This window comes from Syngnathus acus, chromosome 1, assembly GCF_901709675.1.
Source record: "Syngnathus acus chromosome 1, fSynAcu1.2, whole genome shotgun sequence".
NCBI lineage: Eukaryota > Metazoa > Chordata > Actinopteri > Syngnathiformes > Syngnathidae > Syngnathus > Syngnathus acus.
This window is the reverse complement of record NC_051087.1, coordinates 10625278-10651911: the sequence shown is the minus strand read 5'-3', so window position 1 is coordinate 10651911 and position 26634 is coordinate 10625278. Positions and strand designations below refer to the sequence as shown.

The following is a 26634-nucleotide window of genomic DNA, read 5'->3' as shown; positions in this document are numbered from 1 at the left end:
AGAATTTAATGATATTGGCGTGGTCTGGGTTCAAGTCACTGACCATCTTTAGCATGGCAAGCTCCTTCTCGGTATCCCTGATAAAAGCTCTACCTTTCTTAATAATCTTCACTGCCACTGTGTCCATGGTGGACTTTTTTAAGCACTTGGCCACTTTTCCAAAGCGACCTTCACCCACGAACTCCAGGATACTGTATGGTGAGGAGTCGCTGTCTAAAATCTGGCCTGCCAGGATGTTACAGCAGCACTGAGGAGAGAAATGTTTAAAAAAAAAAAAAGAAATTCAAGCATACATTTGTATGTTCCAAGACATCACACTATCTTTATTAAGTTGAATGAATAATGGTAAAATATAAGATTTTACTCTAAACTTTTAACCTTGTCCCCAATAACAACAGCGTGAGATTCAGACTTTGTTTTAATTTACATTTGTTCAGCACATTAAATTGGTTTTAGCATAAGTCATGAACACAATGTGAATTGACATTTACATAAGCACACCCTCCCCCTTTGTGTTACTTTGGAAGAATGTCTTTTTGGTTTTGCTGGGGGAAATGTGCAAAAATCAAACATATATTTGGTTAATCTTAATAATGGTTACAAAAGTACGTTTATAGAAAGAAAGTCATTCATTATTGGATTCACTCTCGAGTTCAAGCATATTTGCTTGCATTGAAGCTGATATTTTTGTTTAAATATACATTGATGATGTGAATAATTTTCATTTCTGTGCCTCGAGCATGATGTTGTTTATATTGTAATGTGATCTACTCTTCCTGTAATCTCCAATTGTTAAATAAAATCAAACACACACACAAAGGTGACTGGTAAGACTTAAATTTGTGTACACATTAGTTTTTAAATATCACACGTTATAAATTATTTGACATAAACTATTTTAAACCTCTTAATCTCTTGTTTCTTATATTGTATTTATATTTATTTCCCTTTTTAAATACGCCATGAACTTAAATTTAGTTTACATTGTAAACATGTAAACATATGCAATGTACGAACTAAATAGGGCTAACATTTATTTGCGAGTGTAAAATCGTCGGGATTGTTCACCCTACGCATACGGCGATTTAAAGACCACGTCAACGTTCTCATTTCGACTTAATTTACTGTAACCATTGCGCATGCGCAATTCATTCGTTAGTCTGTTTGCTCAAAATATTAATCTTTATATTTAATTACAGTGTTTGATTTTGTGATGATTCACACCAGTTAGTTCATAATGGGAAAACCCGATTGAAGACGGCTTAATTTGTGGGGCAAAACCACAAACAGCTATCAAAACGTCAGATCTTCGATCGGCATGCTATTTTCCAAGAGTTAAACAGTTGTTCAACCTTAATTAGTGTATAAAGTGTGGCCAAATTGAACTCTTACCTGGGTCACACGATGCACCCGAAGATAGGGAATTCATGCACAATGACATTTTTTCATGTTAGATGGTAAGAAAATGGCATATTATGAAGTTCAAGTTGGGCAACTCGCCTTCGGCGGCATGATGGCCGTAGATTTATAACTACTAGCAGGGAGTTCGGCTACGGCTCCCCAGTTTAAATGTTCATGGTTGAAGTTGTTCTTTTTTCAATCTGCGCACTGCAATTGGCTGGTGAACAGTCCAGGTGTACCCCGCCTCGATCTAGCTCAAAGTCAAGCAGCAGCCTGTCACCATCTGAGGATGAGCAATAAATGGATGAATATAACGGGTTGGTAATTCGTACTTCTCACTGCGCGGCGGTTATTGTTTTATTGTCGTCCACCACGCGACAATTGAAACTCTATGTGACGTAACAGCAGGGGCGGGGCTCGTTTGAGGCCCCAGGGCTGACGTAGCACCCCCTTTTCTCGTAAAAGAAACATTCAAATGATAGTCCTGTAAGACCGATACTTCAATAAACGTTGGCAGGGTTTATTTCCTAATGGTGCCAACGTTGATGCTCTGTCTCTTACGACCCACCTGGGTGTAGCGTAAATGTGATGTAAAGGTCTGTTTGAATTATAATCACTTTATGGAGATTTAAATTGCTGGCATCAAATTGAACCCAAGACAGACAGACTGACAGACAGGCAGATAGACAGACAGACAGACAGACAGACAGACGAAAGTGTCACGCACCAGTAATATATAAACAAACGAACAAACACTTACTTACTTTTTACTTTTATTTCGAACATGATTTAAAGAATAAAAAAAATAAAATAAAAACAAACAACAAACAATATACGTCACTGTTCAAAAAGGAGTAGGAAGAAGCCTAAGCTTATCATGTCCTACCCCTATCCATCACGTACACTGGAAACACTGAACCTTAATCATATTAAACATGTCAAACATAGTAAACCCAAGATCATGTCCGTAAATTTGTACGTTACACGAGGGTTAAAAATAGAAACGAGCATTTGTTCCTGTGGCTTGGCATGAGTTGATGAAGACGCATGAAATCGTGATTGGTTAGCTTCCAACGAGTTATCCAATGGCGTCGCAGTCCGCTCAACCAGTGCCAGCCACGCAAATGTACAGTACGCCCTTCACGTTGCTCACATGGATCTGATCGAGGCGATTACGCCACACCCCAGCCGAGTAGACACTCGCAGTCGCCGAACCCTCGCAAGAGGAACAAACAGCTTGTGTAACAGCTGCAAGAGCCGGGGTTTCCTCCAGCAACCAGTTGCTCGCCGCGTTCCGTTCCGTGCCTTACTTTCAAGCTCCACAATGTCGGGAAGGCGGCACTCACAGCGGCCTCTAAGCGAGACAGTGCCCGAGAAGTAGTCGATGATATTCGGGTGAAGTTTTTGAACCACAACATATTGTCCTAGTCGTCGCAACTTTTTGGGAGGAATGAAAGTCGCTTTGGTTGTTAAAATGGGATTGTTTTTGCACAACGTTGACTCTGTCACCCCTACAGCCTCCTCAACAGACAAGGTAAGCGGTTCGAATCAAGCTTCTCTGACAGATCTATTAACAAGATGGTAGTTACCTTAGCATAGTAAACAGTCACTAGTTAGTTAAACACAAAAAGATGGTGGCTGTCGTATAGAACACGTTGATGTTATGTTACTCATTGGCTATGTTAGGACACCTTGCCAACGACAAGGCTCGCTAGTAGCGCTTGCTAACTAAACCTAGCGTCGCTAAAGTTAAAGAAGCCTCGAGGAGTCGGGGCCTTGCATTTTAGCCACAAGATTGTTGAATAAACTTGAACGTCGCTCTACAACTTGTAGTTTAAAGGTTTCTGTCATCATAGAACCCTTGCTTAGTCTTTCTCTTCAGTGCGGTTTATTTCAAATTAGGTTAGAGACAGTGAAGATGAAAACTGCACTCGCCATTTATTGCTTGATGCGCCTTGTGTCGTCTACCTGTTCGCACAATGTTGTTGTGTAACAGTATATTATAACATTGTGGTTTACATGTTTAATCATTTCTAATTGCCTCACCTTGGGGCTTGGGAGACAGAGTTATGTTTGCATAATGAGATGAATGTGTTATGATGCACGAGTGCAGTAGAGCTGGCTTGGGAGCAAAGGACCAAAATTAAAACTAGTTGAGTTTCACGTTTTCATATGAATCATTACTCTTTGTGAACATTTCTCAAATCCAAGTATTTTGAAATGCAAGGAATTTATTGCCATGGTTTGTATCAAATTAGTAATGATGTGAAATGAATCCTAATTAAAAGGATTTGGGACAAACAGCTCCATTGTAATACTGCAGTAATGCTGATCAACTATAAAAGTGTGAAAATGATGGTAAATGGCAGGTGTTTAGGAAATGGTGCCTATCCTGTCTGTGTGTATATTTCTTTTTGTTTCTGGATGTCCCTTTACTAGTAGGAGGTGTCAGATGGCTCAGGCGTATGCTGATGACTTCACTGTTTATACATCAGCTGTAAATTATCAGTGCGTACCGTCATAATGAATCATATATGATGGTTAACCTTTACCCGCCCTGCTTTGTCATTTAGGCAAATATTCTAGCTCCAAAATATCTGTGAGTCAGAAAGTAAGGTTGTGCAGGAAAGGGTATCGAACCGAGATTTTAGTGGGTCAGCGATCTGAATTCTCAGATTGGATTCGGAACAAATCTTAGAATGTTGTTGCAGATATTGTCACTCTTGAAGGTGATGGGCAGTATTGTATTTGTGGGTAGTGTCGTGTGTGGTTGTGGAGTAGGAATGCACTGAAGATTTTCAGCCAAAAAGTACATTTTCTACCTTGCATAGCCATCATGGCCGCCCGCGATGCATCTTGGTTAACCATACCTGCAGCGAAGGCCCGCTGAATGGAAATGGACGGTGGAGCAACTCCCTTGCTACAGCAGCTGATTATTGCTCGGAAGTAACCGGTAAACGGGTGGCTCTCTGAAAGTGTGGTGCAGTAATGTGACATGAGAGCTGAAAAATAAACTTGTTCAAAACCAGGCCAAAATGATGTTTACTTTAAGTCAAACCTTCGTACTGTGTGCTGTGAATAAATATAGTTCACTCACCTCTTTGTTCAAAGGTGATTTTTGAATATCTTTGTCCTACTCCATTGTATCATATTATACCTGTGCACCAAGCATTGAGCACCCCGATAAATAAATAAATCCAGCTCCGACTGTTTCCAAAGGGTGTTTTTGAACAATACATGTTTGCAGGTCGTACGTACCCTGGGAACAGTTGGAAAACGAGGGTCCCAGAGGAGTGACCACAAATGAAAACCAGTGCATGAGAAGCTTGTTTTGCCTCCCACAATTTGGTACACTAGCACTTGACGTGCCGCTGTCTGTTGATTGCTTGACCAATAATTGTCACCTAATTGACTCAAAAGTAACAGGAAGAGCATGGAATTACTGTTGCTATGGTAACCAAGATAGTATATAGTTCCAAAGAACATACATAATGTTCAGTCTAAACGCAGTACCATTACATCAACAGTATGTGTTGACCATGATTTTTTATCTGATCTACTCTCTCTGAGATGATTTTTTTTCAGTGTTTATTGGGTTTTAAGTTACTGACCTTTTTATCGTTCACCTTTTTAGTTGACATCAATTCCTTCAACGCGTTGTGGTTTCCAATAGGGTGTGTTTTTGTAAAATAAGGACTGAAGACCCAAACAAGCTAGATGGTTAGGTATCAAGTGGCAATAAAGGCCCAGGCGGCCAGGTTCAGAATGAAAACTGGGGAAAAGCCAGCAGAGCAATGAAAACAGCTGAGGTTATCTGAGCGGTCATCTTTTTTTTCTTTTTTTTTTTTTTTTTACCCTGCGAATTCAGTCTCTATGTTCAGCAGTATTTCAGAATAGGTCATAGTTGAAAAGATTATAAACAATTTGGTGTGTGATGATGACACAATCGGGTATGTAAGACTGGACACCTTTTTTGTCAGCATTTGAGTTTGTGCTGATCAAGTGGGTTGTGTGGCCTGCTCGCTGCTGTTGCTTGGAAATTTCCGTAGAGCAATCCTTCCTGGACTCGACGTGAGTGTGTGTGTGTGTGTGTTAGTAGGGGTGGGTAGGTGTGTGGGGCAAGAAGGGGGAAGAAGCAATACTGTATGTTTGAGAGCTGCTTTTGTGTGGGAGTGTGACCTGAGAGCTGGAGGGACTGGTCTGGCATTTTGGACCCAGGATTATCATGCCTTTCGGTTCTGGACCTGTGCTGGTAATATAATTTAGCTTCTTTGGATAGCTAATCATTAATTTAAAAGAAAATATCTTCCCTGGACAGAGCTATACAGCTTCCACGTGTGATTTTGATTACAGTGTTCTGTCTTCTTTCGGTTCTGTCATCAGATAAGATATGACTGGGGTTCAGTTAGTGACCTTTCATTCGAGTTCAATGCCATTACCAAATATTAGTAACGTACTATTTCTAGAAATAAAGTTGCGTTGATTAAAAATGGTGTATGAAAGTGGACTCTGAAAAATACAGTTTTACAAAGGTGACCTTGCAAAAATGTTAGTGATGGGTGTAGATTTTATTTCTTATTTCTAAATTGTATAATTTTTTAAACATTTTTTTACGGTTCCCTTCCTTTGAAATAGATAAGCTCAATGTGATACTTGTAAGGAATCACACTATAATCACACAGGCCGGTCTCTCGTTGAAAGTATGACCTGCTGATGAAAAGATTTTGTGCATCAAGTGACATATGCCGATCACATATTTTGCCACGGAAACCGGCAGGCCATGTCCTAAGTGGATACTTTGTGATGTTTTAATCTTTCAAGATGAAATGTGGTTCCATCCATTCTTTTCTTTCTTGCAGAGCCTACTTCTCTGCGAAGGTGTCAACAACCAAAGCTACATGTGTGAATCGGGTCACTGTTGTGGAGAATCTCAGTGTTGCAGTTACTACTATGAGCTTTGGTGTAAGTGCCCTGCTATTTTGAGCCGACACTGTCAACACCCAAATATACCGGATGTGATTACGTGCTGCTGCTTTGCTGTTGTTGTGAGGCAGCTGGATTGCTAGACTCAAGGAAGTCATTTTTAAAATCCACCATGCTAGTTTCGTTTTCATATGGTGCCAGACATTTTTTTTATATGGTGCCAGAAAATTTGAATTTAAATTGACATTTTTAAATGCTAAAGGTGATGTTGTGGATTATTGAAGAGATGGGGGGGGGGGGTTCCTGAAACATTCAGTATACATTATATACACAAATATTTTCAAGTACAGACTAAAAAGTGTGGGAAAACAAATCTCAGCATATGTGATTCAGAGGGTTCCAAACCATGAGAATGCAGAAGTTCACTGTACATTCGTAGCCAAGAGGGGAGGTGACAACATAGGCCGGTACATCCTATTTTATTAGTGGGGAAGAAAACACTTGACGTCTTAGGTCTAACAATCAATTTTGTTTTGTTTTGGACACATTTTTCCCAATGGAAATGATGTCAGTAGAAATGTAGTCAAACGGGTTACAGATCAGGTGGCAATTGAAACCCTGTGCAACTCACGACACAATGTCATCAAAATGTTTTGTTGAAATTAGATTGGTGCAACGTTGGGATTCAAATTTAGAGACTCCAGTTTATGGGCATTCGTCTCATTTGAAAAACCAGAGGTAGGGAGTGCACTGGCCTAACCTATTTAAAGTTGTGACTAGGCACGATGCTTTGCCACTGTGGACCGGCAAATAAATCAAACCCACGCACCCTGACATGATACGATTAAAATCTGATTTAACAAGGTATAAGCATACTGTTCTCAAACATGCTGAATGTATGTGGATTGTGCCTTACTGTAGGGTTTTGGTTGGTCTGGGCTATCATCTTCATTTTGAGCTGCTGCTGTGTGTGTCACCATCGCCGCACCAAACACCGACTGCAGCAGCAGCAGCGACAGCACGAGATCAACCTCATTGCTTATCGTGAAGCACACAACTATTCCTCAGTGCCCTTCTACTTCAGTAAGACTTATCATCACACAGTATACATTCATGCTCATGTTGATGCTCATTTGTTGGCTAATTGTATTATGGAATGATCCTGAATTATCCATCCATATTATTGCATGTACCTAATTCATTCAATGTCAGACATTTTTAGAAGGAAAAAAAAACAACCTCTTGAGTGCCAGCTGTTTTGACAGCATCAGTGGAATGAAATGAGAATACTGACGCAGCGATTGAAACAGTCTGATTACATTTTTCCAAGGTCGATGGTGACGATGCAAGTTGCCAGCAAAAATAATAACAAACAAAATGAACGTTTGCGACCTTGAATGAACTCTGATGTGACTTTGTTGGTAATGCTCATTCTGGAGAAACTAGATGAGACGACATTGTCTGAAATATTCACCAGAAATGTATTTGGACACCTTTTCTCATTCCGATTACTGTGGTAGTTAGCAGTGGTAGACCATAATTACTGCAGCTCAAAATGTGATGATCCCTGTCATTATAGACCAGCGTAATAGATATTTAAGTCACAGAAATATTCATAAAAACGTGTGAAAACACCCTACATAGCTTGTGCGCAATTTAAAGTTCTTGTGGTAAATATGTGTGCAGAACATTGTGGTATGATGTTTTGCAGGTTTGTGAATTGGTTTATAAATGCTCTCTGTCCATTTTTATTTGGTAGAATATAACCAAATTACTATAATTGCGGTTTTTTTTTTTTGCTTCTATTGCCTACCCTTAGTTTAAACACCCCTGAGTTACAGAGTTAAAAACCTTTAAAAAACAAAGTAAATAAATAAAAAAAAGCTTAATAGCTTTTTATTTGTGGTATTTCATGATTTCCCCCATGATGTTTTTTTTCTTTATTTTCTATTTATTGCTCCGCATGTCATATTTCTGTTTACAGTGTGATAAAGGTTATGTTTGTAAAAACAACATTGTTGGTACAGCTCTTTGACTTAAATCTCTTCCACTCTCCTTTTTTCCCCCCAGGGTTTCTACCAAGCTACCTGCTGCCAGATTACGAAGAAGTAGTGAACCGTCCGCCTACGCCACCACCACCCTACAGTGCCTTACACACAGGAGCATCGTCGGCAGTCTCGCAGCCTCATCCTGAGCAGCAGGATGGATGCCTTCCAGCCGTTCAACCGGCTCCCGCACCCCCTGATCCGGACGCCATGTGCAGCGTGCCCAGTCAAGAGGAGCCACAACCAACTGATTTAATGCCTAAGGCTGATAACAAGCCAACACAGACAACACAGGATTCCGAGATGATACTTTTGTCAGAGGGGATCAGTAGGGAGGGACTCAACCTCGAGGATAAGAGAAGCGACTGCAAGGATCCTCTTTTGAAGGACCTGTCGGAAGACAAAGATCGACTCCCAAATGGTAGAAGGCGTCGGTTTACAGGTGACTCTGGAATCGAAGTGTGTGTGTGCGGCTCACGTGGGAGCAACGGTTGTAGTGGAGCAGGTGGCCTGGAAGGCAAGGAGATGCGGGAGCTGGAGAGCCTGCTGGATCGTGAGGGAGATGTGGAGGAGGAGGCTGGAGACTTCTGTGATAGCTGCGTTCACCGGGTTTCCTATGGTGCGGAGGAGGAGCCGGCGCTCGGCGGGTCGGACAGACGACCGGCACCAGGATCCTCCCAGCCTCCCAACATAACAGGCGGCGCCTCACTGCACTCTCCAGTGTGCCTCCTCCTACACACCATCAATGAGCAGGAGGGTCCACACCACAGCACCAGCACTGAGGCGTAAGGTTGAAAGGCCCAACCGTGGAAGCTTTCTTAGCGGCACAAAGGTTTTCAAGCCTCAAGACAATTTAGCTATAGGTGCAAATGATCTGAGCTGGAACATGAAGTGGGCTTGACTAACTTGACAATTGGTGCATAAGACGCAGCTTGCGCAGTTTGCAAGATGTAAACAACTGGTTCGGCTGTGAAAACAGAAATGAGAAGAGGGCCGATTTCACTCAACTGGTGCAGGAAAATTGTTACTTTAAGACACACTCAACACACATCACACTGTTTGAGTAAGAGAGCATATACTGTAGAACCATCTGAAATGGGCCTGAATATGCTTTATTTTCCCTCCGGCAATTTTGAAAATGCTTGTGTCGTGTTTTTGTTTGATCCGAATCACTAGCTATAAGCGCATTAACAAGTCTTTATGTGAGCAATTCCTACTTTGCACAAATTGTATTTATCTTTTCTAAATGAAGCTTTTAACTGAGACTATTGTTTTGCTTTTCATAATTTATGTCTTAAATTGTAGCACGTTAATATCTTGAGGCTTCAAGTGCATTAGATTTCGTTAACTTCCTGAATGTTAGCATTATGTGCCTAGCCACAGAGGTGATGGGGTTGGGGACGTCAACTCCTTTGAGCCATTTGAGCTGATTGTCATCTTCACTTGCAGTACAGCATGAAAGCATTGATTTTCGAGTTGCTGCATTTAAATTCATCCACCTTATTTTTTCCAATGTTAAGAGGTTACTTTTAAATATTTGTGTAGAGTTAAATATACATGTGATCATTTGCACAAAACAACGCCAAACATTTGCCCATCTTCGACAGTGCGTTTGTGCTGTATAATAACCTGAGGTATGAATTGTTTTGTGCTTCAAAGTGCCCTCCCCCAGACAGAGTTTTGCTTGGGGGGTCGAAATAGCGTAGGCATATTACTTGGCCTGTTATGACACCAGTACATTAATCCCTTCAACAACATACTGTAATTGTTATTATTATTATTATAACCCAACGCAACACCTATAGACTGGAATGGATACTCTAACTATGGAATGGGCAAGACCTCAGACTCAAAATTATTTTTGTATAAGCACCTAAGCAATTGCCTGGGCTAAGACTGAATGTCAGTTCACATTGATTAGAATGGACGAAACGTTCCGAGTGCAGGAATGTGAACAGTTTTGAGTTATGAATGATGACAACGCTGCACTATAAAAACGAAATGGCCACATGTAAAAGATCAATTTATTGATCTCTAACCTGCTGGTAGAATGTTGCACATCTGCCCCGCAAATCCAAGTATTGCAACGTTTTAACAGCCAGATTAAGAATGTACCTGAATAAAGGACACTGATTATACTTTGATACGTATATCTTTACAAATGGAGTTTATCTCAAAATTTTATGCAGACTAATGCAACATGCAGCAAATTTTACCAAGCACAAGGTTTTCATCAACCAACACAAAAGTTCACTGAAACGATTACAATTGTGCCCCCCACTAAAGAGAACTTCTGAAGCACAATTTATATTAAGCTTTAATGTCCTAACAAAACCAATCAAAAGTTGATTGTAGGTACTATATGTCTTGTATAATTTATGTAACTTGTGGTAAATGTAGCGCATGAATGAGCTATTTTTCATATGAGCAAAATCATTGTGAGTGTACTTTAAATAAAAAACAATCTAACATTGGGAAACCACTCTATTTTTAAATGTACGACCATGTGATGGATTTTAGACAGGCGCAAGTAGCTTTATTCAATTTGACTTCATGTCCTTAAGTGTCAAATTTATTGAGACGTGGTGAAGTTGTGTAAAGGGTACATAACACTGGTCTGCATCACCCCCCAACCCCTCCCAGCACCACCACTACCCCAAAATATACATAAGAAACTGCTACCAAAGTAGCCAACAAAATTCTCTAGGGCATTTTTAGATGTAGAATACAAATACCTCAATTTTTTTTTCCATGTTTTAATTTTTTTCTTTAAGTGCAAGAAAAATCTAGGCATATTAGAGCAGTGCAGCCAAGGGTAGAAAGGTACTTGTATTTACTTGGCGTGTAGTAATGAAGGTAACCATATAGAGAAAATGAAGGGTGCCACTGTCTTCACTGTGAAAAACCTATCTAGAACTTATTTGTATTTATCTTTTGATGCAGACCAGTGTAATAATTGAACATACTTGTTCAACTCAATCAGGTTAAATCATGCCAAAGACTCGCTTACTTCATCACTGTGTGGATCTGCACATATTCTTTGAATGTTACTATGTCAACACCAACCAACATGGATGTACTTTTAATAAACATTTCCAATTTTAATTAAAAGTTGTCATGTTTTTCATTATTTTTGGTAAGGTGAATGTACAAAGATTCAAAGGGAAATGACTGGTTTATCCCAACTCTTGATTTGAAGTATGAAGTGTGTTTGGATACTTATGCATCAAGGCGGCTCCTCATTTGACTGATATCAATTTGTTTGTTAATTTCAGGCCTTGTGCAAACCTTCAATCGCTAACCTTCGCTGCTCAGTGTGATACAAGTCTTGGCTTTTCAGATTTAAATTAGGCCGAACAGTCTTGTGAATAACTAAGTAGTGTTTGATTTGAAACATGTCAGGAAAAAAGGCAACAATTTTGATCAGTTTTCCTAACCTAACTCATCTGTTCTTGACTGTTGTTTATATTACAACACAGATATGTTTTCTGTTTTCTTTGAGGACTTAGAAAAAAGAAAATTATGTTTTCACATAAGCAGAAATTGAGATTTGGGGCGATCACACGCTCATAAGTGGAATTGTACGCACCAAAAATAGCCAAACGCTATGAGGACTCATGTTTGCCTGGTATAGTGACGTCACTGACGCACACGCTGTGCTGTGGTGCAGGAAGTGAACTCTGAACTATCCCTTGACAAACGGACTTTTTGCAAGTTAGCTGTCTACTGCGCTGAGTACTCGCTAAAGGCGTACACAGATCTCACTTACCACCGACAATGGCTGATAAAACAAGGTAGGAACAAGATGCAAACATCTCTTTTCCCATTTCATTTAGCCTAGCTTTAGCATTGAGAGCTTGCGGCGTTAAATCTTTACGATTCATCACCTGTTTTTATATGACACGTTTAACTTGAGTGACAAAATTCTGCAGAATTTTACAGCAAACGTTTGCCAATTGTAAAGTGTTTCTATTTAAACATGTATATATAGCTACGTTTTATCAGCCTTTGCAGCATTCATGCATTTCTGCTCATATCTAGATAACTTACTTTGCTTTATGTGTGATCAGGTACGGGTTCTAATACATTTAATACTCTTTTTTTAAAGCTTTGTGGACTCCACCGTTCATCTAGATGTTAAGGTAAGCATTTTCTTAATCGCATTTTCTGATTAATAGTATAACTTTACATGCATAGTGTAACTTTCACCACCGAAAATAACACGTGTGAACAATGTCTTATCACAGTGTGATAAATATCCAATAAGACCTTTGAAGCTTCCTCATTATGTGGGGGTGCCACAGTAGTCCTATAATAAGCTATCCCCTCTTGTGACATCAACGTCCTTGTAATCTTTTCGTAGGATTATTATGGGAAGAAGTTACAAAAAACATCAGATCTGAAGAGTAATGCCTGTGTAGCTCCAGCCCAGCCCTACCCAAAATTCATCCTTCATGCTCTGAAGAAAGTCCATTGTGATGTGACTGACAGGTATATTCATTCATTCATTCATTCATTAAACCTTTGCAAAGTATAATTGATTTAATGGGGTTCTCTTTCCCTCAGATACTATGGTTGTGGCCTGGTGGTGCCAGAGTGTTTGGAGGGCTGCAGGATTCTGGACCTGGGCTGCGGGAGTGGCAGAGACTGCTACATGCTGAGTCAACTGGTGGGAGAGGCAGGCCATGTCACCGGCATCGACATGACTGAGGATCAGGTACTTGGAGAATCAGTTGCGGAATGTTGCCATTTTAGAAACTATAAATACGATACTAAAATGAAATATAGAACAGAACTGAACTGTGCCATGTTCATTAGATTCTGACCAAATGATAAGCATGAGCAAAGAATATTGTGTTGTCATTGTATGCCATTGCAGTTCAAAAATATGTTATTTTGAAATGTTGAGGTCATAACTTTTTCCCGTTGAATACAATGTATTTTGTTTTAAACAACATATAAAACATTTGATGTATTAGTGAATATAAAAAAAAGAGTTTTTTTCTAAATACAGTCAAAATGCAGTATATAGTATATGTAAGTTTCTCAGAAAATGAATAGCTATGTCTATGCTCTTTGGCACTATGAGGGAGTGTCAGAGAGACAACAATCAGATGTTAGTCATGCTTGTGATCCATGTTATCTGCCTACATAGCAAGTCAATAGAATTTGTTTTCCAATTGTCGACACTAGACGCGCTAACTCTGGTGATTTCAAATGCTCATGACAAGACAACATTATGCATATTAATATATAACATTTCCCTGAATTCCTATCCTCTATTTTATTCCAATCAGCCTCTTTCATACGCATGTTTTGTGAAACAAAATTTGAATTTAGTTTGTAAACGTTGGTCGGCAAAGAATATATGTGGACACTAAAACACAATTAAAATGTCGTATGTTATCTAGCTTGAAGTGGCCAGGAAACATGTGGACTTTCACATGAAGGAGTTTGGCTACAAGAAGCCCAATGTTACCTTTGTCAAGGGCTACATCGAGGCCTTAACAGAGGCGGGTCTGGAAAAGAACTCTTTTGACATCATCATGTAAGTTGTACTCCTTGCCTCCTGCTCTCACATTGTAAAGCTTTGTGGATTTTTTTCCCCCTAATTCACTTTTTTATCACTTAGCTCCAACTGTGTGGTGAATCTTTCTCCAGACAAGAAGAGAGTCCTGAATGAAGCCTACAGTGTGCTCAAGGTACACTTTTAATCACATTTGAAGTGGGACAGCAATATCTCGATTTCCCAAACTTCCCATGGCAAAATTAGCTGTCACACCTCAGAAATATTAAAAGTTCAACACCAGACTTATTTGCTATTCTAACTGACCAAAGTTTATTTTCTGTCAATCCCAGCATTTATATTGTACCCTGGCCACCCCACTGAATAACTTCAGGCTATGGTTGTGATGTTCTTTTCAAATACAGTGGAACCCCACCATTCGCAAGGGATAAGGCTGGCCCATGAATACTGAAAATCTGCCTATAATTGAAATGCATTGGGAGAGAGAAAAAACAAGTTTTCAAAAAGGCTCCTGAACGGTTAATAAGCAGTTTCCTCGAAAAACATTGCCGAGGAGGAAATGGGTGGGGATAAAACTAACAAGAAAAACCTGCAAAACCGATATTTATTTTATTTGAAAATAAAAGCAAATCAGCAAGTCCTCGGGTGCCGAACCGCAAGTATCCACTGGATATTTAAGTAGGCAATTACACAAATTCCTCAATTTTCAGAGCCTTGTTTAAAGTAGTAGACACTATTTGTGTTAACCTTGTACTGTACTTGCTCTACTGATGATTAGGATGGTGGGGAGCTTTACTTCAGTGACATCTACTGCAATGGAAGACTACCTGAAGAAATTAAAAACCACAAAATCCTGTGGGGCGAGTCATTTTGATGTTCTACTGATCGACATAAGCTGCCGACACATACGCGAAATATCTGTGTAAATTCTCATTACAGGTGAGTGTATAGGTGGCGCACTGTGGTACAAAGATCTGCTACAGTTGGCCGAGGAAGTAGGATTCAGTCCACCGAGGCTTGTAACTGCCAGCATCGTCACTGTTGACAACAAAGAACTGCAAGCCATTCTGGGTTTGATGCTCATTTCTGCCTTTAATTGTTTGTATGTTGTGTCATTGTATCCTGTCAAGGGCAGGCAGATTCTGATACGATTTTTCTACCTAAACACGCTAACAAGTTTCTCTTCACCTGTTTTGCATTACAGGGGACTTCAAATTTGTCTCTGCCACATATCGTCTGTTTAAGATCCCGAAAGGCAGCCGAAAGCAATGTAAAGTCATTTATAATGGAAATATTACAGGGGCAGAAGACTCCCTCCACTTTGACTGTCAGTACACCTTCAGGGTATGTAGCTCCTCAGCATCAGCTCAGCTCTCGTTGATTTTGAACTGAGGTTCCACAAATATTTCCATCCGACAGACTAATCAAGTGGCAGAGGTTGATGGCGAAGTAGCTACCATCCTGACCCATTCCAGATTTGCACAGGAGTTTACTTTACAGCCACCAAGTGGCTCCTGTGAACCTTGTGGCATCAAACCAAAGGTCAGTAACACTTTAAACACAGGTGACAAACCTGAGGCCCGGGGACCAGATGTGGCCCGCCTCATCATTTCCGTGGCCCGCTAAAGCCAACCGTGTGCATGTTTTTCTTTTAACCTCCCTTTTAAAAAGAAAGGGAATAGTCAAACAAGTTATTTTACTTACACTATTGCTTTCTAAACTAGTTATCCAGAAATGTGTATATTTAATACCTACTATATGATATGGTTTCACACTCAATTACTTAGAGCACCAGAGGTCACCATGATTGTGGTATCAATTTAAAATTTTTAGACACACCAAGAAAGGTCCAGTGTCTGACCACACACAGTCATACTCAATAAAACATTCTCAAACACATTTACAAGCACAAGGTCAAGCAGCTGTCGCAGAGTCATAACCAGACTGCGGAATCATGCTGGGAACCTTGAACAGGAAGGAATGCTCTTCACTCGCTCATGGAATGCTTTTCTCATGGTTATTCTGTGAATGGATACATCCACAAACCTCACTTGATGTTTTCATCTCAAGAGTTATCTTTAAATCACATCCAAAGTCATTTTTCAGTTTCTTGATTGACAATATGTGGTGGGATTTCGTTGATAGTACTTTTAAGTATGGTGGAAAGCGATCCGTTTTAGCCATGGGCCTTCAGTCAAGTCTTTATGCAACCACTGTCGTGTTACAGTTTTACAAAATACAGTAAAAGGCCCACGAATAGTGAACATTAGCATATAATTGACAGAAATTGGGGAACCATAGGGAAAAAATATATAATGTATATATTTTTATTCCTCCTAAATTCTTCAAAATCTCTGATAAATATTCAATATGCATTTATATTCATCCATGTGGGAGCTCTGGGGGTGGACTTTAAGTTGCAAATGGTTGGGTCAGCAGACAAGGCCTTGCAGGTACTTACTGCACACTGTTTCCTCAATAAGAGTTTTTGAGATTAGTGGAGAAAAAAAGATGAACCTTCAAATTTGCCTCATGAACCAGTTGCATTTTTTGACTTCTCTACAGTAGATTGCACTCCCAACATTGGACCGAAAGTACACTGTATGAGGCTTGCCATTTCCTAAACCAATTTACTTAAACCAACAGTGCCATCTAGAGGCTAAAACAACAACAGCTGGTTCAGGAAGCAAATTTGAAACTTCATTTCCCCATCACTAAAAAATACTTAAGCGGTGGATGGTCCTTTTGATGTGAAATCAAGATTGCATAATTTACTCTAATTAGTCTTACTTGTTTGTTCTACAGTAAATTGATAGAAATACTTGTGTTATTCTGTAATGTCTAATAGAAGAGAACAAGAACCTCACAACTCCAGTAAACTGACACTAAAAGCCTTTGCTCATTAATAGATGTTTGTATTAAGAACTGTACAATAGAATGTCTCAAAAGTATAAAACATTTTTTACCACTTTCCCTCTTAGACATCTTAAACGAAACTTTGGAATCATAGAATGCAAAAGTGTAATTTTTATTTTGTCTCCCGTCCCCATCAATCAGCCACTCTCTGAGGATCCTTTCGAGCTGGTTGCGCAGTTGAAGAAACAGAGTCCAGGTTCAACCACAGGAAGTGGTTGCTGCAGTACAAAGTCTGCAACTTGCTGCAAGTGATTTTCTATTGTTAAGATTAGGAAATCTGTATAGAATGATCCTGCATTAAAAATGATTACTTATTCACACAACACATACTGTATCACCATCTGCTAATTACAGTATGATAATTTGTCTGAAATGGACAAATCCAGTAGAATTAGCCTTTTGTAGATTTTATCTTTTGTGATTTGCACTAGACTAGAATGAAGAGTCTGGACATCCAAATTGTTGGTACCCTTCCGTTTAAAGGGTAAATTTACACACGCACACAATGATCGCTGAATGTGTAACAGGACAGAAATTTTCCAGAGGTAAATGAAGAAGCCGTAAAGCTTTTAGGAATAGGTTATCTGTTTCTACAGTTGTGACAAAACTGGAATTTTAGGCGTGTAATTTCAGCTCTGTTTACATATGCAAAAAGGAGTGTACCAAGAAAATAACTGCTGTAGCTAGCAGCTACTATTGTACATATTTTAAATTGTGTAAAGTACATTTCAAGGCCTTACTTGTTCTGTAACACTTGCTTTATTTTCTTGTAAATCAGAAGTATGAAATTAAAATGATCATTATGCCTCATTACTACAATTATGAGGTCAAAGAGATATAAACAACAACACTGTGCAATGAATCAGTTTGTAATGTACAAAGTTATGGTCTCTGTTTAATGTGGTTGAAATGTCAAGTATAAGATGAATGGATTTATGTACCGAGTAGATTGCATGCATAACTTTGTATATCTATAATGTTGAAAAATGGACTTCCATTTATAATCTGTGCAACATTTTTCACCTTTGAAGAACTTTTTCAAGGCGTATTGTATAGTGAGTAGGATATCAGCTAAATGTACACTTGATTTTTATTCAACATGACGCATTATCGGTCACTAGATAGATAGATAGATTGGTACTTTATTGATTCCAGGGGGAAATAAACATTCATCGTAAAAACAAACAAAAACATTAGTTTGGGGTTTTCTATCTCCAAGTGAAATTTGCATATGTGTCATAAAAGAGACCACAGTTGTTAAGTTGCCTTCCAGAGTGGCTACTGTCATTAACAAAAAACGTAGCTCCTAGTGACTGCTTTTTAACAAATTAATGTTAAAGCTGTTTCCACCCAGTGAGAGGCTTCTGCAAGGCATTATAAAAGTCTTGTTCTGTAGCTTCCATATTGTGGTCTTGATGGCATATAAAGGGAGCAATGTTGTAAAGTGTGATGAATATCTGGTGTTCCCATTTTTGTGTCTCGTCCTGTTAACAAGTGGATTCGAAAATGGATGGATGATTGATTGACTTGGCCATTGCATAACATCACACTTCATTGCCTTAAAAGGCATTTTGGCTGCTTTCACGGGATACTTCGGCTCATTTTTCATCTATTGTTAAGCGCTGTCCAATGAGTTCTGAAGCATTTGGCAGAATCTGAGCAGATATTCCTGAAACATTCAAGAATTAATCCTGCTGCTTTTGTCAGTGAATACATCACTAAATACATGCATTTTTCAATTTTGGGCATTGAATTGATTTTTCTTATAGCTGAAACATATTTTTCTCTTTCAACGTCTTTATTAGTCACTGACGTGTTTCTTTCGATTCCAATCTGAACTCATGTAATTTCATATAGTGAAGCACAGGGTGTGCTCTTGTCATGTGCATAAAGTGCTTTTTGAACCCTCCCTCAAACGGACATCTTAACTGAGCTCTTATTCCTCACAACTTTCGCAACCGTGTTGTGGACTTTTCATGGACCATCAATAATGGCTGATAAATCTAGGTAACAGCACCCACAAACACGCAGAACTTGTCTCAATTTCCGAGAGCAGACGAGATCGGGTATTCTCAGGGTAGTACGGCCGTAATTTCTTTCAGCCGAGGTTGTCGAAACGTCTGCACGCTGTCAAAAATCGTGACAATAAGTGCAACGCAGCAAAGTTTGACCTGGAATTTTTGCCAGCTTCTGTCGTATTTACTCATTGCATTCATTGATCCAATGTTTTTTTTTTTTTTTTTTTAAAGCTTTGTCGATACCACCGTTCATCTGGATGTTAAGGTAGGATAAAACACTTCAAATACTAATATTATTGTTTCAATTTATTATTATCATTATTTTGGTAGTCACCTAACCCTGACCAATATGCGTCACTGGTGAGCTGTGAAAATGATTGATTTTCTTAGAGTTTTCTTAATTGTTTTTGATTTATCACTGAATCATGACTAATCACTTTACTTGACTAATTCTAATGCTGTCATATCAACTAAACAAAATGAGTTGTGTGTTTGCAGTCTTTGTTTTCCTTCTTCTTTATTTAGATCAAATAGCACATGTTAACTACTCCTCTAACTCGAAAAGTCGAAAGCAAATGAAATCTAACGTGATTAACATACTTGGCCAGTAAAGCTGATTCTGATTTTGCAGGGTGATGCTCTATTTTAAAGTTTTTGCTCTCATAGCCGTGTACTTATTTACCTTCCATGTAGGATTATTATGGAAAGACGTTGCAGAAGACGTCAGATGTACAGAGTAATGTCTGTGTGGCTCCAGTGGGGCCCATCCCAAAACTCGTCCTCCAGGCTATGAAGAAAGTCCATCCCGACGTGACTGACAGGTTGCTCCTGAATATGTTCATGCACTTAATTGGCAAAGCAGTCTGTAATTTTGTGTGGTTTTCTCCCCGTCAGATACTACGGTTGTGGTCTGGCTGTGCCAGAGTGTTTGGAGGGCTGCAGTATTCTGGATCTGGGCTGCGGAAGTGGTCGAGACTGCTACATATTAAGTCAACTGGTAGGAGAGGCAGGCCATGTCACTGGCATCGACATGACAGAGGATCAGGTAAAGTCAAGCCAAATCCAGTAATGTATCCTCAAAATGTCAGGAATGTCCGGCTGAAATTTCAATGAACCTAAAATGCACTGTAACCTTAAATGAATTTATCTCCCAATGAAACATTTCCCAGTTTAGTTAGAATACAGTAGGTATTTAAACCGTACTTTTTATCCTGCTTTTGTCATTTTGACATAATACGACCAAGCGCATTAAAATGTGAAGTAATGTGTTTCATCACCAGAAAACCAGTAGCCATCACAAAGCATGCATCAGCTTCATGTTTTTGATTTTAACTCAATAATAATTGATGGGCTTTATCATATGGACATCTTGAATTGAATTTAAATCTCTTATGTCATCTAGCTTGAAGTGGCCAGGAAACATGTGGACTTTCACATGAAGGAGTTTGGCTACAAGAAGCCCAATGTGACTTTTGTCCAGGGCTTCATCGAGGCCTTACCAGAGGCAGGTCTGGAAAAGAACTCTTTTGATATCATCATGTAAGATGTGCTTCTTCTTGCCTCCTGCTCTCTTTCAGTTAGTTTCACACTTCAAATCTGAGTCCTGCAGTTGTGGAAATGTTTTGAAATAGTCCCTTTCATTACTTAGCTCCAACTGTGTGGTGAATCTTTCTCCAGACAAGAAGCAAGTCCTGACTGAAGCTTACAACGTGCTCAAGGTACACTCATATTTAACTCACTTTTGATGTCATTGTCTTGTGTCCTGACCAACAAACAACTTAATGTGCTTGCTCGACCGATGGTTAGGATGGTGGTGAGTTATTCTTCAGTGACATGTACAGCAGTGGAAGACAAACTGAGGAAATTAAAAACAACAAAGTTCTTTGGGGTGTGTATTTGTACTCTACTGTATATGCTGCGAACACGTGCCCTAGTTTGATCATGCAATTTTCCACGACAGGTGAGGGATTCGGAGGTGCGCTATGGTACAAAGATCTGCTACAGTTGGCCGAAGAAGTAGGATTCAGACCGCCGAGGCTCGTCAAAGCCAATGTTATCACTGTTAACAACAACGAAATGCGAGCCATTCTGGGTGTGATGCTTGTTTCTGTCTTTTTGCTGTTTTTGTATTGTTATTGTAACCTGTCTGTGTGGATTATACCAACTTCGTTTTCTGCCAATATAACCATTGGACATACCGATAATTTCTTTTCTTTTTTTTTCTGCATTACAGGTGACTTCAAGTTTGTCTCTGCTACATATCGTCTGTTTAAGGTTCCAAAAGGCAGCCTAAAGCCGTGTAAAGTCATTTATAATGGAAATATTACAGGGGCGGAAGACTCCCTCCACTTTGACTGTCAGTACACCTTCAAGGTATGTAGCTACTCAGCATCAGCTCTTGCTGATTTTGAACTGAAGTTCCACAAATATTTCTATCTGACAGACTAATCAAGTGACAGAGGTTGATGGCGAATTAGCTGCCATCCTGATGCAATCCAGATATGCTCAGGCCTTCACTTCCCAGCCATCAGAAGACTCTTGTGAATCTTGTGTACTAAAACCGAAGGTCAGTGATACTTTAATGTTGAAATGCATTTGTGTTGTTACTCTGCAGCATCAATTAAAAATTGCGGACATGCCCACAGAGGCCCACTGTCTTAACTTCACAGTGGAGGAAACATGCTGGACATTCTCACGCACGCACACACACTGCAAGCACACATATGCACTCATCCACGAGCGCAAGGTCAAGCAGCTGTCTCAGAGTCATAACCAAACTGCGGAGGCATGCTGGGAACCTTTAACAGGAAGGAATGCTCTCTTCTCTAGCTCATGGAATGCTTTCATATCAACTCTGATGGTTATTCTGTGAATGCATACATTTCATGAGCAACACCAGATGATTCATCAACAATCCAATTGCTCAAATCACATCAAAAGTGCATTTTTAGATACATAATACAGATGTTGCATTTCGATTCCCTAGATAGTACGTCGAAGATCAGAGTTCATTGTTGAACCTTTGGACTGGCACTGTAATCAACTGTGTTTGTTAGTTTTACAAATACTTTTGTTTGGCTCTTTTCAGACAATTTAGTAAACAATGTTTGGAAGTGATTAAAACAAAAGTAAAACACTACACCACTTGTAAACTGGCACAGAGCCTCCGTTGATACACCTTTTTTTACATTACTATATAGACTGTAGAAAATAACAATAGAATGTTATTTTGAAATGTACTTTTTCACACTTCTTAGAATTGCCTTGGGGGAAATGTGACATAATCCAAAAGTGTGATGTCCTGTTACTTGTTGCACTTCAGGCAATCTCTGGGGACCCTTTTGAGCTGGCCGCGCAGCTGCAGAAACAGAGTGCAGGCTTAGCCACAGGGGGGTGCTGCAGTACACAATCTGCAACCTGCTTCGAGTGATTCTGGGAGTAGAACACTGCTGCAACGTTCAGAATCTCGGCAACATAATGGAATCACGTGGTAGTGTAACAGTAGTGTGAATGTCACGAATGCACGTTGCTGTTTCTGGATGTGTGTTTACGCAGTCCAATTTCAATAAAGTGCACTTTAGGGATAAAGGATTAAATACAATATGGTAAGACATGGCATGTTGTTGCGACATTAAGGCCTCTTGATACAACATGAGAAATCATGACTTGTTCAACAAATTCTAACGGGGTGCACATCATTTGAGACATTTTAAAACAATTTTTGAGCATCTTTAATTCAACTCAATTCATCTTTAAATAGCACTTTCATAGCTGCAGCTATAACAAAGCAGTCTACAGAAGACATGACATGAAACATTAACAGCAATCCCAAATACCCCAAAATCTATCACTAGTATACATTTGTTGTTTGCTTCAGTCTCCTTTTACCAGTGGATTAAAAGTTTGAAAGTTAACAATTAGCTGTAGCATCTATTGACGAGTAACAAGCATACCAACTCACACCTTTTTAAGAGAAACAATGTATTACTGTTTAAAAAAAAATCATGAAATTTGCCTACTTGGGGTCATTAGTCAAATTGAGTTGTGCGCTTTTTTTTTTTTTTTTTTTTAAATTCTTTGTTGCCTTATTTCTAGTTCTTGTTGATCAAAATGTCCATCATATTAATCATTGTGTTTGTAATATGACAATAAATGTTTCTGATCCTGCTTTGTAAACATCAATGCCTCATATTTTCAGAGACACTTTCTATGGGCCATATAAATAACATTGTATTGTATTCTATTCTATTAGTGTTGACAATTATAGATGCAGTGAGTAAAAGGATGAGTGAAGATAAACACCCCACTGCATAATCTAGTACAGTCTGTGAATGCAATGTACATAATGTTAATGAGGCTGTCACCACTGTGTCTATACATACATATTTCCATAAAAGAAATTGAAATCATCTCAACTAAAACATGACATACTATTCCCATTATGTTATGAGTCTTTCTGCAGTGATTATGAGTCACTATAGCTGTGCGCAATTGGTGAATCAGCATATTGCATTCAGGGCTCGACATCACGCAGTTTTAAGGAAAAAAAAGTCCTATTTTTTATCTTAATAAATAAGAAAAAAGAGGAAAGCAGCTCGACACTTGCAAAAATTGCTTAAAACATATGAGAAGTACGTGTTTCTACCTATCGGGCGTGAGAACTTATTGTGCTTGCTAAATGTTCACGAGCGAAGTGATGATTAAAAACAACGATTTGACAACATACTGACGTCACCCAAATCTGGCCAATACGGAGACATAGCCCACGTTGTAATAATTGAGACTAGGTGTCGAGCTCCGAAACTTGAATATAGTTTGTACAAAAAGTCACGAGTGGCTCTTGTCCATTTCTTAACATGAGGTGCACTTGTTTTGGAATTTGATTCGTCACTGTGGCAGCGGCCGCCCCGCCCCTGTCCCGGAGCCGTTTTCTGATTGGCCCCCGACGGCATCTGTCTGCGCGAAATCAATGCAGGCACGAGTTAGCCACTTACCCTGGTCTGGCGGAGGGACCACTGTCGTACACGTAGTGGGAAAGAAGAGGTCCTGATGCGCGAGTCACGGCAACCCTCTGCGGAGATGAAGGCGGACTCTGACTGGTTCTGATTTGACAAAGTCATTTTCATTCAGCAGGTTGCATGCCACTAGTGGTCATTATGGCAGAGCCGTTATCCCCTGCACCCACCGCTGCAAAAATGGCGTCAGCGAACCGGGTCCGCGCGTTGACATTAATTTTCTTGACTGTCACTGGTTGTTTTGTCACCTCGACAAGTGGCAAGGAAGGGTTCGAGGAGACCGTCATCAGTGGCCTGCGTCTGGAGGACACGGACGACATTTCCTTCATGGATAAAGGCTACTTGCGGGTGAGTGAGCGCTCTCGGATCAAATTAAGAGTGTACGGGCAGAACATCAACAACGAGACCTGGTCCAAGATTGCCTTCACGGAGCACGAGAGGAACCAGGCGGGGCTGAGCCTTGACAGCTCCTCGGGGGATAACCACAGCCAAGAGGACTTCTCTGGCTCGCATCCTTGCGGCATCAGGACTTCAGATATCATCATATTACCAAACATTGTTGTGAACCGAAAGACTTCAGGAATAGTTGAGATCGAGGTCAAACCTCTGCGGAAGACGGAGAGGAGCAAAGCCTATTACCTTTGCATCGCCACCTCCGCACCTGCCGCGGCTGGAATGCACGACCCGTGGACGGAGAACACCTGGATTTACCACGACGGCGACGACACCAGGGTGATCGTAGTGGAGGAGAAAAAGTTTTTACTACCTTTCTGGCTCCAGGTCATCTTCATCTCAATGCTGCTGTGTCTGTCTGGCATGTTCAGCGGCTTGAACCTGGGCCTCATGGCTCTGGACCCCATGGAGCTCCAGATAGTTCAGAACTGCGGCACGGAAAGGGAGAAAAACTACGCCAAAAAGATCGAGCCTGTCAGGAGCCAAGGGAATTATTTGCTTTGCTCGCTTCTGCTCGGTAACGTGTTGGTGAACACGACGCTGACCATCCTGCTGGATGATATCGCTGGTTCAGGCTTGATAGCTGTGGTCATGTCCACCATTGGAATAGTCATCTTTGGGGAAATCGTGCCACAGGCCATATGCTCCCGACACGGCCTGGCCGTGGGCGCCAACACCATTTTCCTGACAAAGTTCTTTATGTTGCTCACCTTCCCTGCTTCCTACCCAGTGAGCAAACTGCTCGACTACCTGCTGGGGCAGGAGATCGGAACCGTGTACAACCGGGAGAAGCTTCTGGAGATGCTGCGTGTCACGGATCCTTACAATGACCTGGTCAAGGAGGAGCTCAACATCATCCAGGGTGCCCTGGAGTTGAGGACTAAGACCGTGGAAGTTGTGATGACGCCTCTTCGAGATTGCTTCATGATACCCTGGGACGCCACCCTTGACTTCAACACAATGTCCGAAATCATGAAGAGTGGATACACGCGCATTCCGGTCTTTGAGGGTGAGAGGTCCAACATAGTAGACCTTCTCTTTGTCAAGGACCTGGCCTTTGTTGACCCGGATGATTGCACGCCACTCAAAACCATCACAAAGTTTTATAGCCACCCGTTGCACTTTGTCTTCAATGACACCAAGCTGGATGCAATGCTGGAAGAGTTTAAGAAAGGTGAGTTTGTTTGACACTCTCCTTGTATGATGGCTTGCATTATGTCAAGTTCTTTTCATTTTGTTCCACTCCCTTCAACCCTGAACTGATGCAAAAAGACAAGCACACTACATGTTCAACATAATCCCTCTTGACCCTCACATATTGACCTTTCGCCTCTCTTCCTCTCTCCAACGCGGCTGGAAGTGAAAGGTCAAGTGTGTGTTAATCTGAACGTTACGGGGATGAAGAAGAGAAGGCGCATGTTTTCCCCCTTTCTTATTTCGGCCTTACAAAGCATTGTTGCAGTGACGTCTTTAACGAGGCGCACTTGACACAACCTCAGTGCTCACTTCCTGTCTCCTTATCGTCCTCCATCACTTCCACTCGGTGTTATGTTCTCAAAGTTTCTCGATGTTTCAGCTCCTGCCCTCTGTCCTTTTCATGTCAGTCTCATTCAGACATTTTAGCTATGCCCCCCTCCGCCCTGACCCCCGCCCCTCTCCAATTTGTGAATGCATTAGGACACGTGGGAATGGTGGAAGTGCAAGACTTAAGGTTATCAGGTAGGGGCATCTTGTTTGAGAACCTGCTTAAATCCCTCTCGCTTACTCGCCTCTGAGTGATGGTGGTGATAACTTCTTTTGTCCAGCCCTGGAATGCAGTCATGTGGATAATGAATAACAGCCTCTAAAACCCTCAAGCCCCTCCTGACCCCCCCTCGTGTGTTGTGTGTATGCGCATGATGTTTGACAAAGATGTTTACCTCACGCAGTTTACCTGAAGTCTGGCACGTCACTCCCCCTCAGCCTCTACCCATACTAATTGCAGCCAGATTATTACTGTAGGTACTGTATGTTTGACCGTAACAAGTTACACAAACATTTACAACCAAGGTAAAGATCAATTTTAATTATTTGTGGCGTAGAATTGCACTGCATGATTGTTTTTAATGATTTTGTTACCTCATTTGGCTACTATATACACTACTGTATCTTATCTATCTAATACACGTGTTTATGTGTTCCTTGGGCATTATTGTGGTTGTTACGTTCCAAAAAGGCACGCAATAGGTACAATTCAGGAAGTTGACGTTGATTTTATTATTATTATTATTATTTATTTATTTATTTTTCCTTCTAAATTAAAATGTAAAATGAAGATTAAACACAAGCTGCGTGCT

At 40.3% G+C, this 26634-nt stretch overlaps 4 protein-coding genes across 8 annotated transcripts in view; all 4 read left to right on the top strand.

Annotated features, from left to right (window-relative positions):
• Nucleotides 1-2547: 2547 nt before the first annotated feature.
• On the top strand, nt 2548-11474 carry wbp1lb (WW domain binding protein 1-like b). 3 transcript variants are annotated; one of them, XM_037244002.1, is made up of 4 exons: nt 2550-2935; nt 6261-6363; nt 7246-7407; nt 8395-11474. In XM_037244002.1, the coding sequence occupies exons 1-4, from the start codon at nt 2852-2854 to the stop codon at nt 9156-9158; spliced, it is 1113 nt and encodes a 370-aa protein (XP_037099897.1). In that variant the 5' UTR covers nt 2550-2851; the 3' UTR covers nt 9159-11474. The 3 variants fall into 3 exon arrangements, with proteins under 3 accessions (XP_037100068.1, XP_037099897.1, XP_037099985.1); XM_037244090.1 differs by lacking the exon at nt 2550-2935 and adding an exon at nt 5548-5653; XM_037244173.1 differs by lacking the exon at nt 7246-7407 and having other exon boundaries at nt 2548-2935.
• A 565-nt stretch (nt 11475-12039) lies between these two features.
• Nucleotides 12040-17793, top strand: LOC119117412 (arsenite methyltransferase-like). Its single transcript, XM_037243698.1, has 11 exons — nt 12040-12163; nt 12478-12511; nt 12733-12860; nt 12936-13086; nt 13781-13917; nt 14002-14071; nt 14675-14756; nt 14836-14967; nt 15101-15240; nt 15316-15438; nt 16954-17793. The coding sequence occupies exons 1-11, from the start codon at nt 12147-12149 to the stop codon at nt 17062-17064; spliced, it is 1125 nt and encodes a 374-aa protein (XP_037099593.1). The 5' UTR covers nt 12040-12146; the 3' UTR covers nt 17065-17793.
• LOC119117487 (arsenite methyltransferase-like) lies at nt 12147-23006 on the top strand. Of its 2 annotated transcripts, none has more exons than XM_037243882.1 (11): nt 12147-12163; nt 19062-19095; nt 19524-19651; nt 19725-19875; nt 20233-20369; nt 20479-20548; nt 20637-20718; nt 20791-20922; nt 21064-21203; nt 21274-21396; nt 22153-23006. In XM_037243882.1, exons 1-11 carry the CDS (start codon nt 12147-12149, stop codon nt 22258-22260), a joined length of 1122 nt encoding a protein of 373 aa, XP_037099777.1. In that variant the 3' UTR covers nt 22261-23006. The 2 variants fall into 2 exon arrangements, with proteins under 2 accessions (XP_037099777.1, XP_037099710.1); XM_037243815.1 differs by lacking the exon at nt 12147-12163 and adding an exon at nt 18702-18819.
• An 806-nt stretch (nt 23007-23812) lies between these two features.
• Nucleotides 23813-26634, top strand: part of cnnm2b (cyclin and CBS domain divalent metal cation transport mediator 2b) — a 32630-nt gene continuing 29808 nt past the window's right edge. For both annotated transcript variants that reach the window (XM_037279791.1, XM_037279866.1), the window contains exon 1: nt 23813-25472. In XM_037279791.1, coding sequence (XP_037135686.1) covers nt 23969-25472 — 1504 coding nt within the window. In that variant the 5' untranslated portion in view covers nt 23813-23968. The remainder of the gene's footprint in view (nt 25473-26634) is intronic.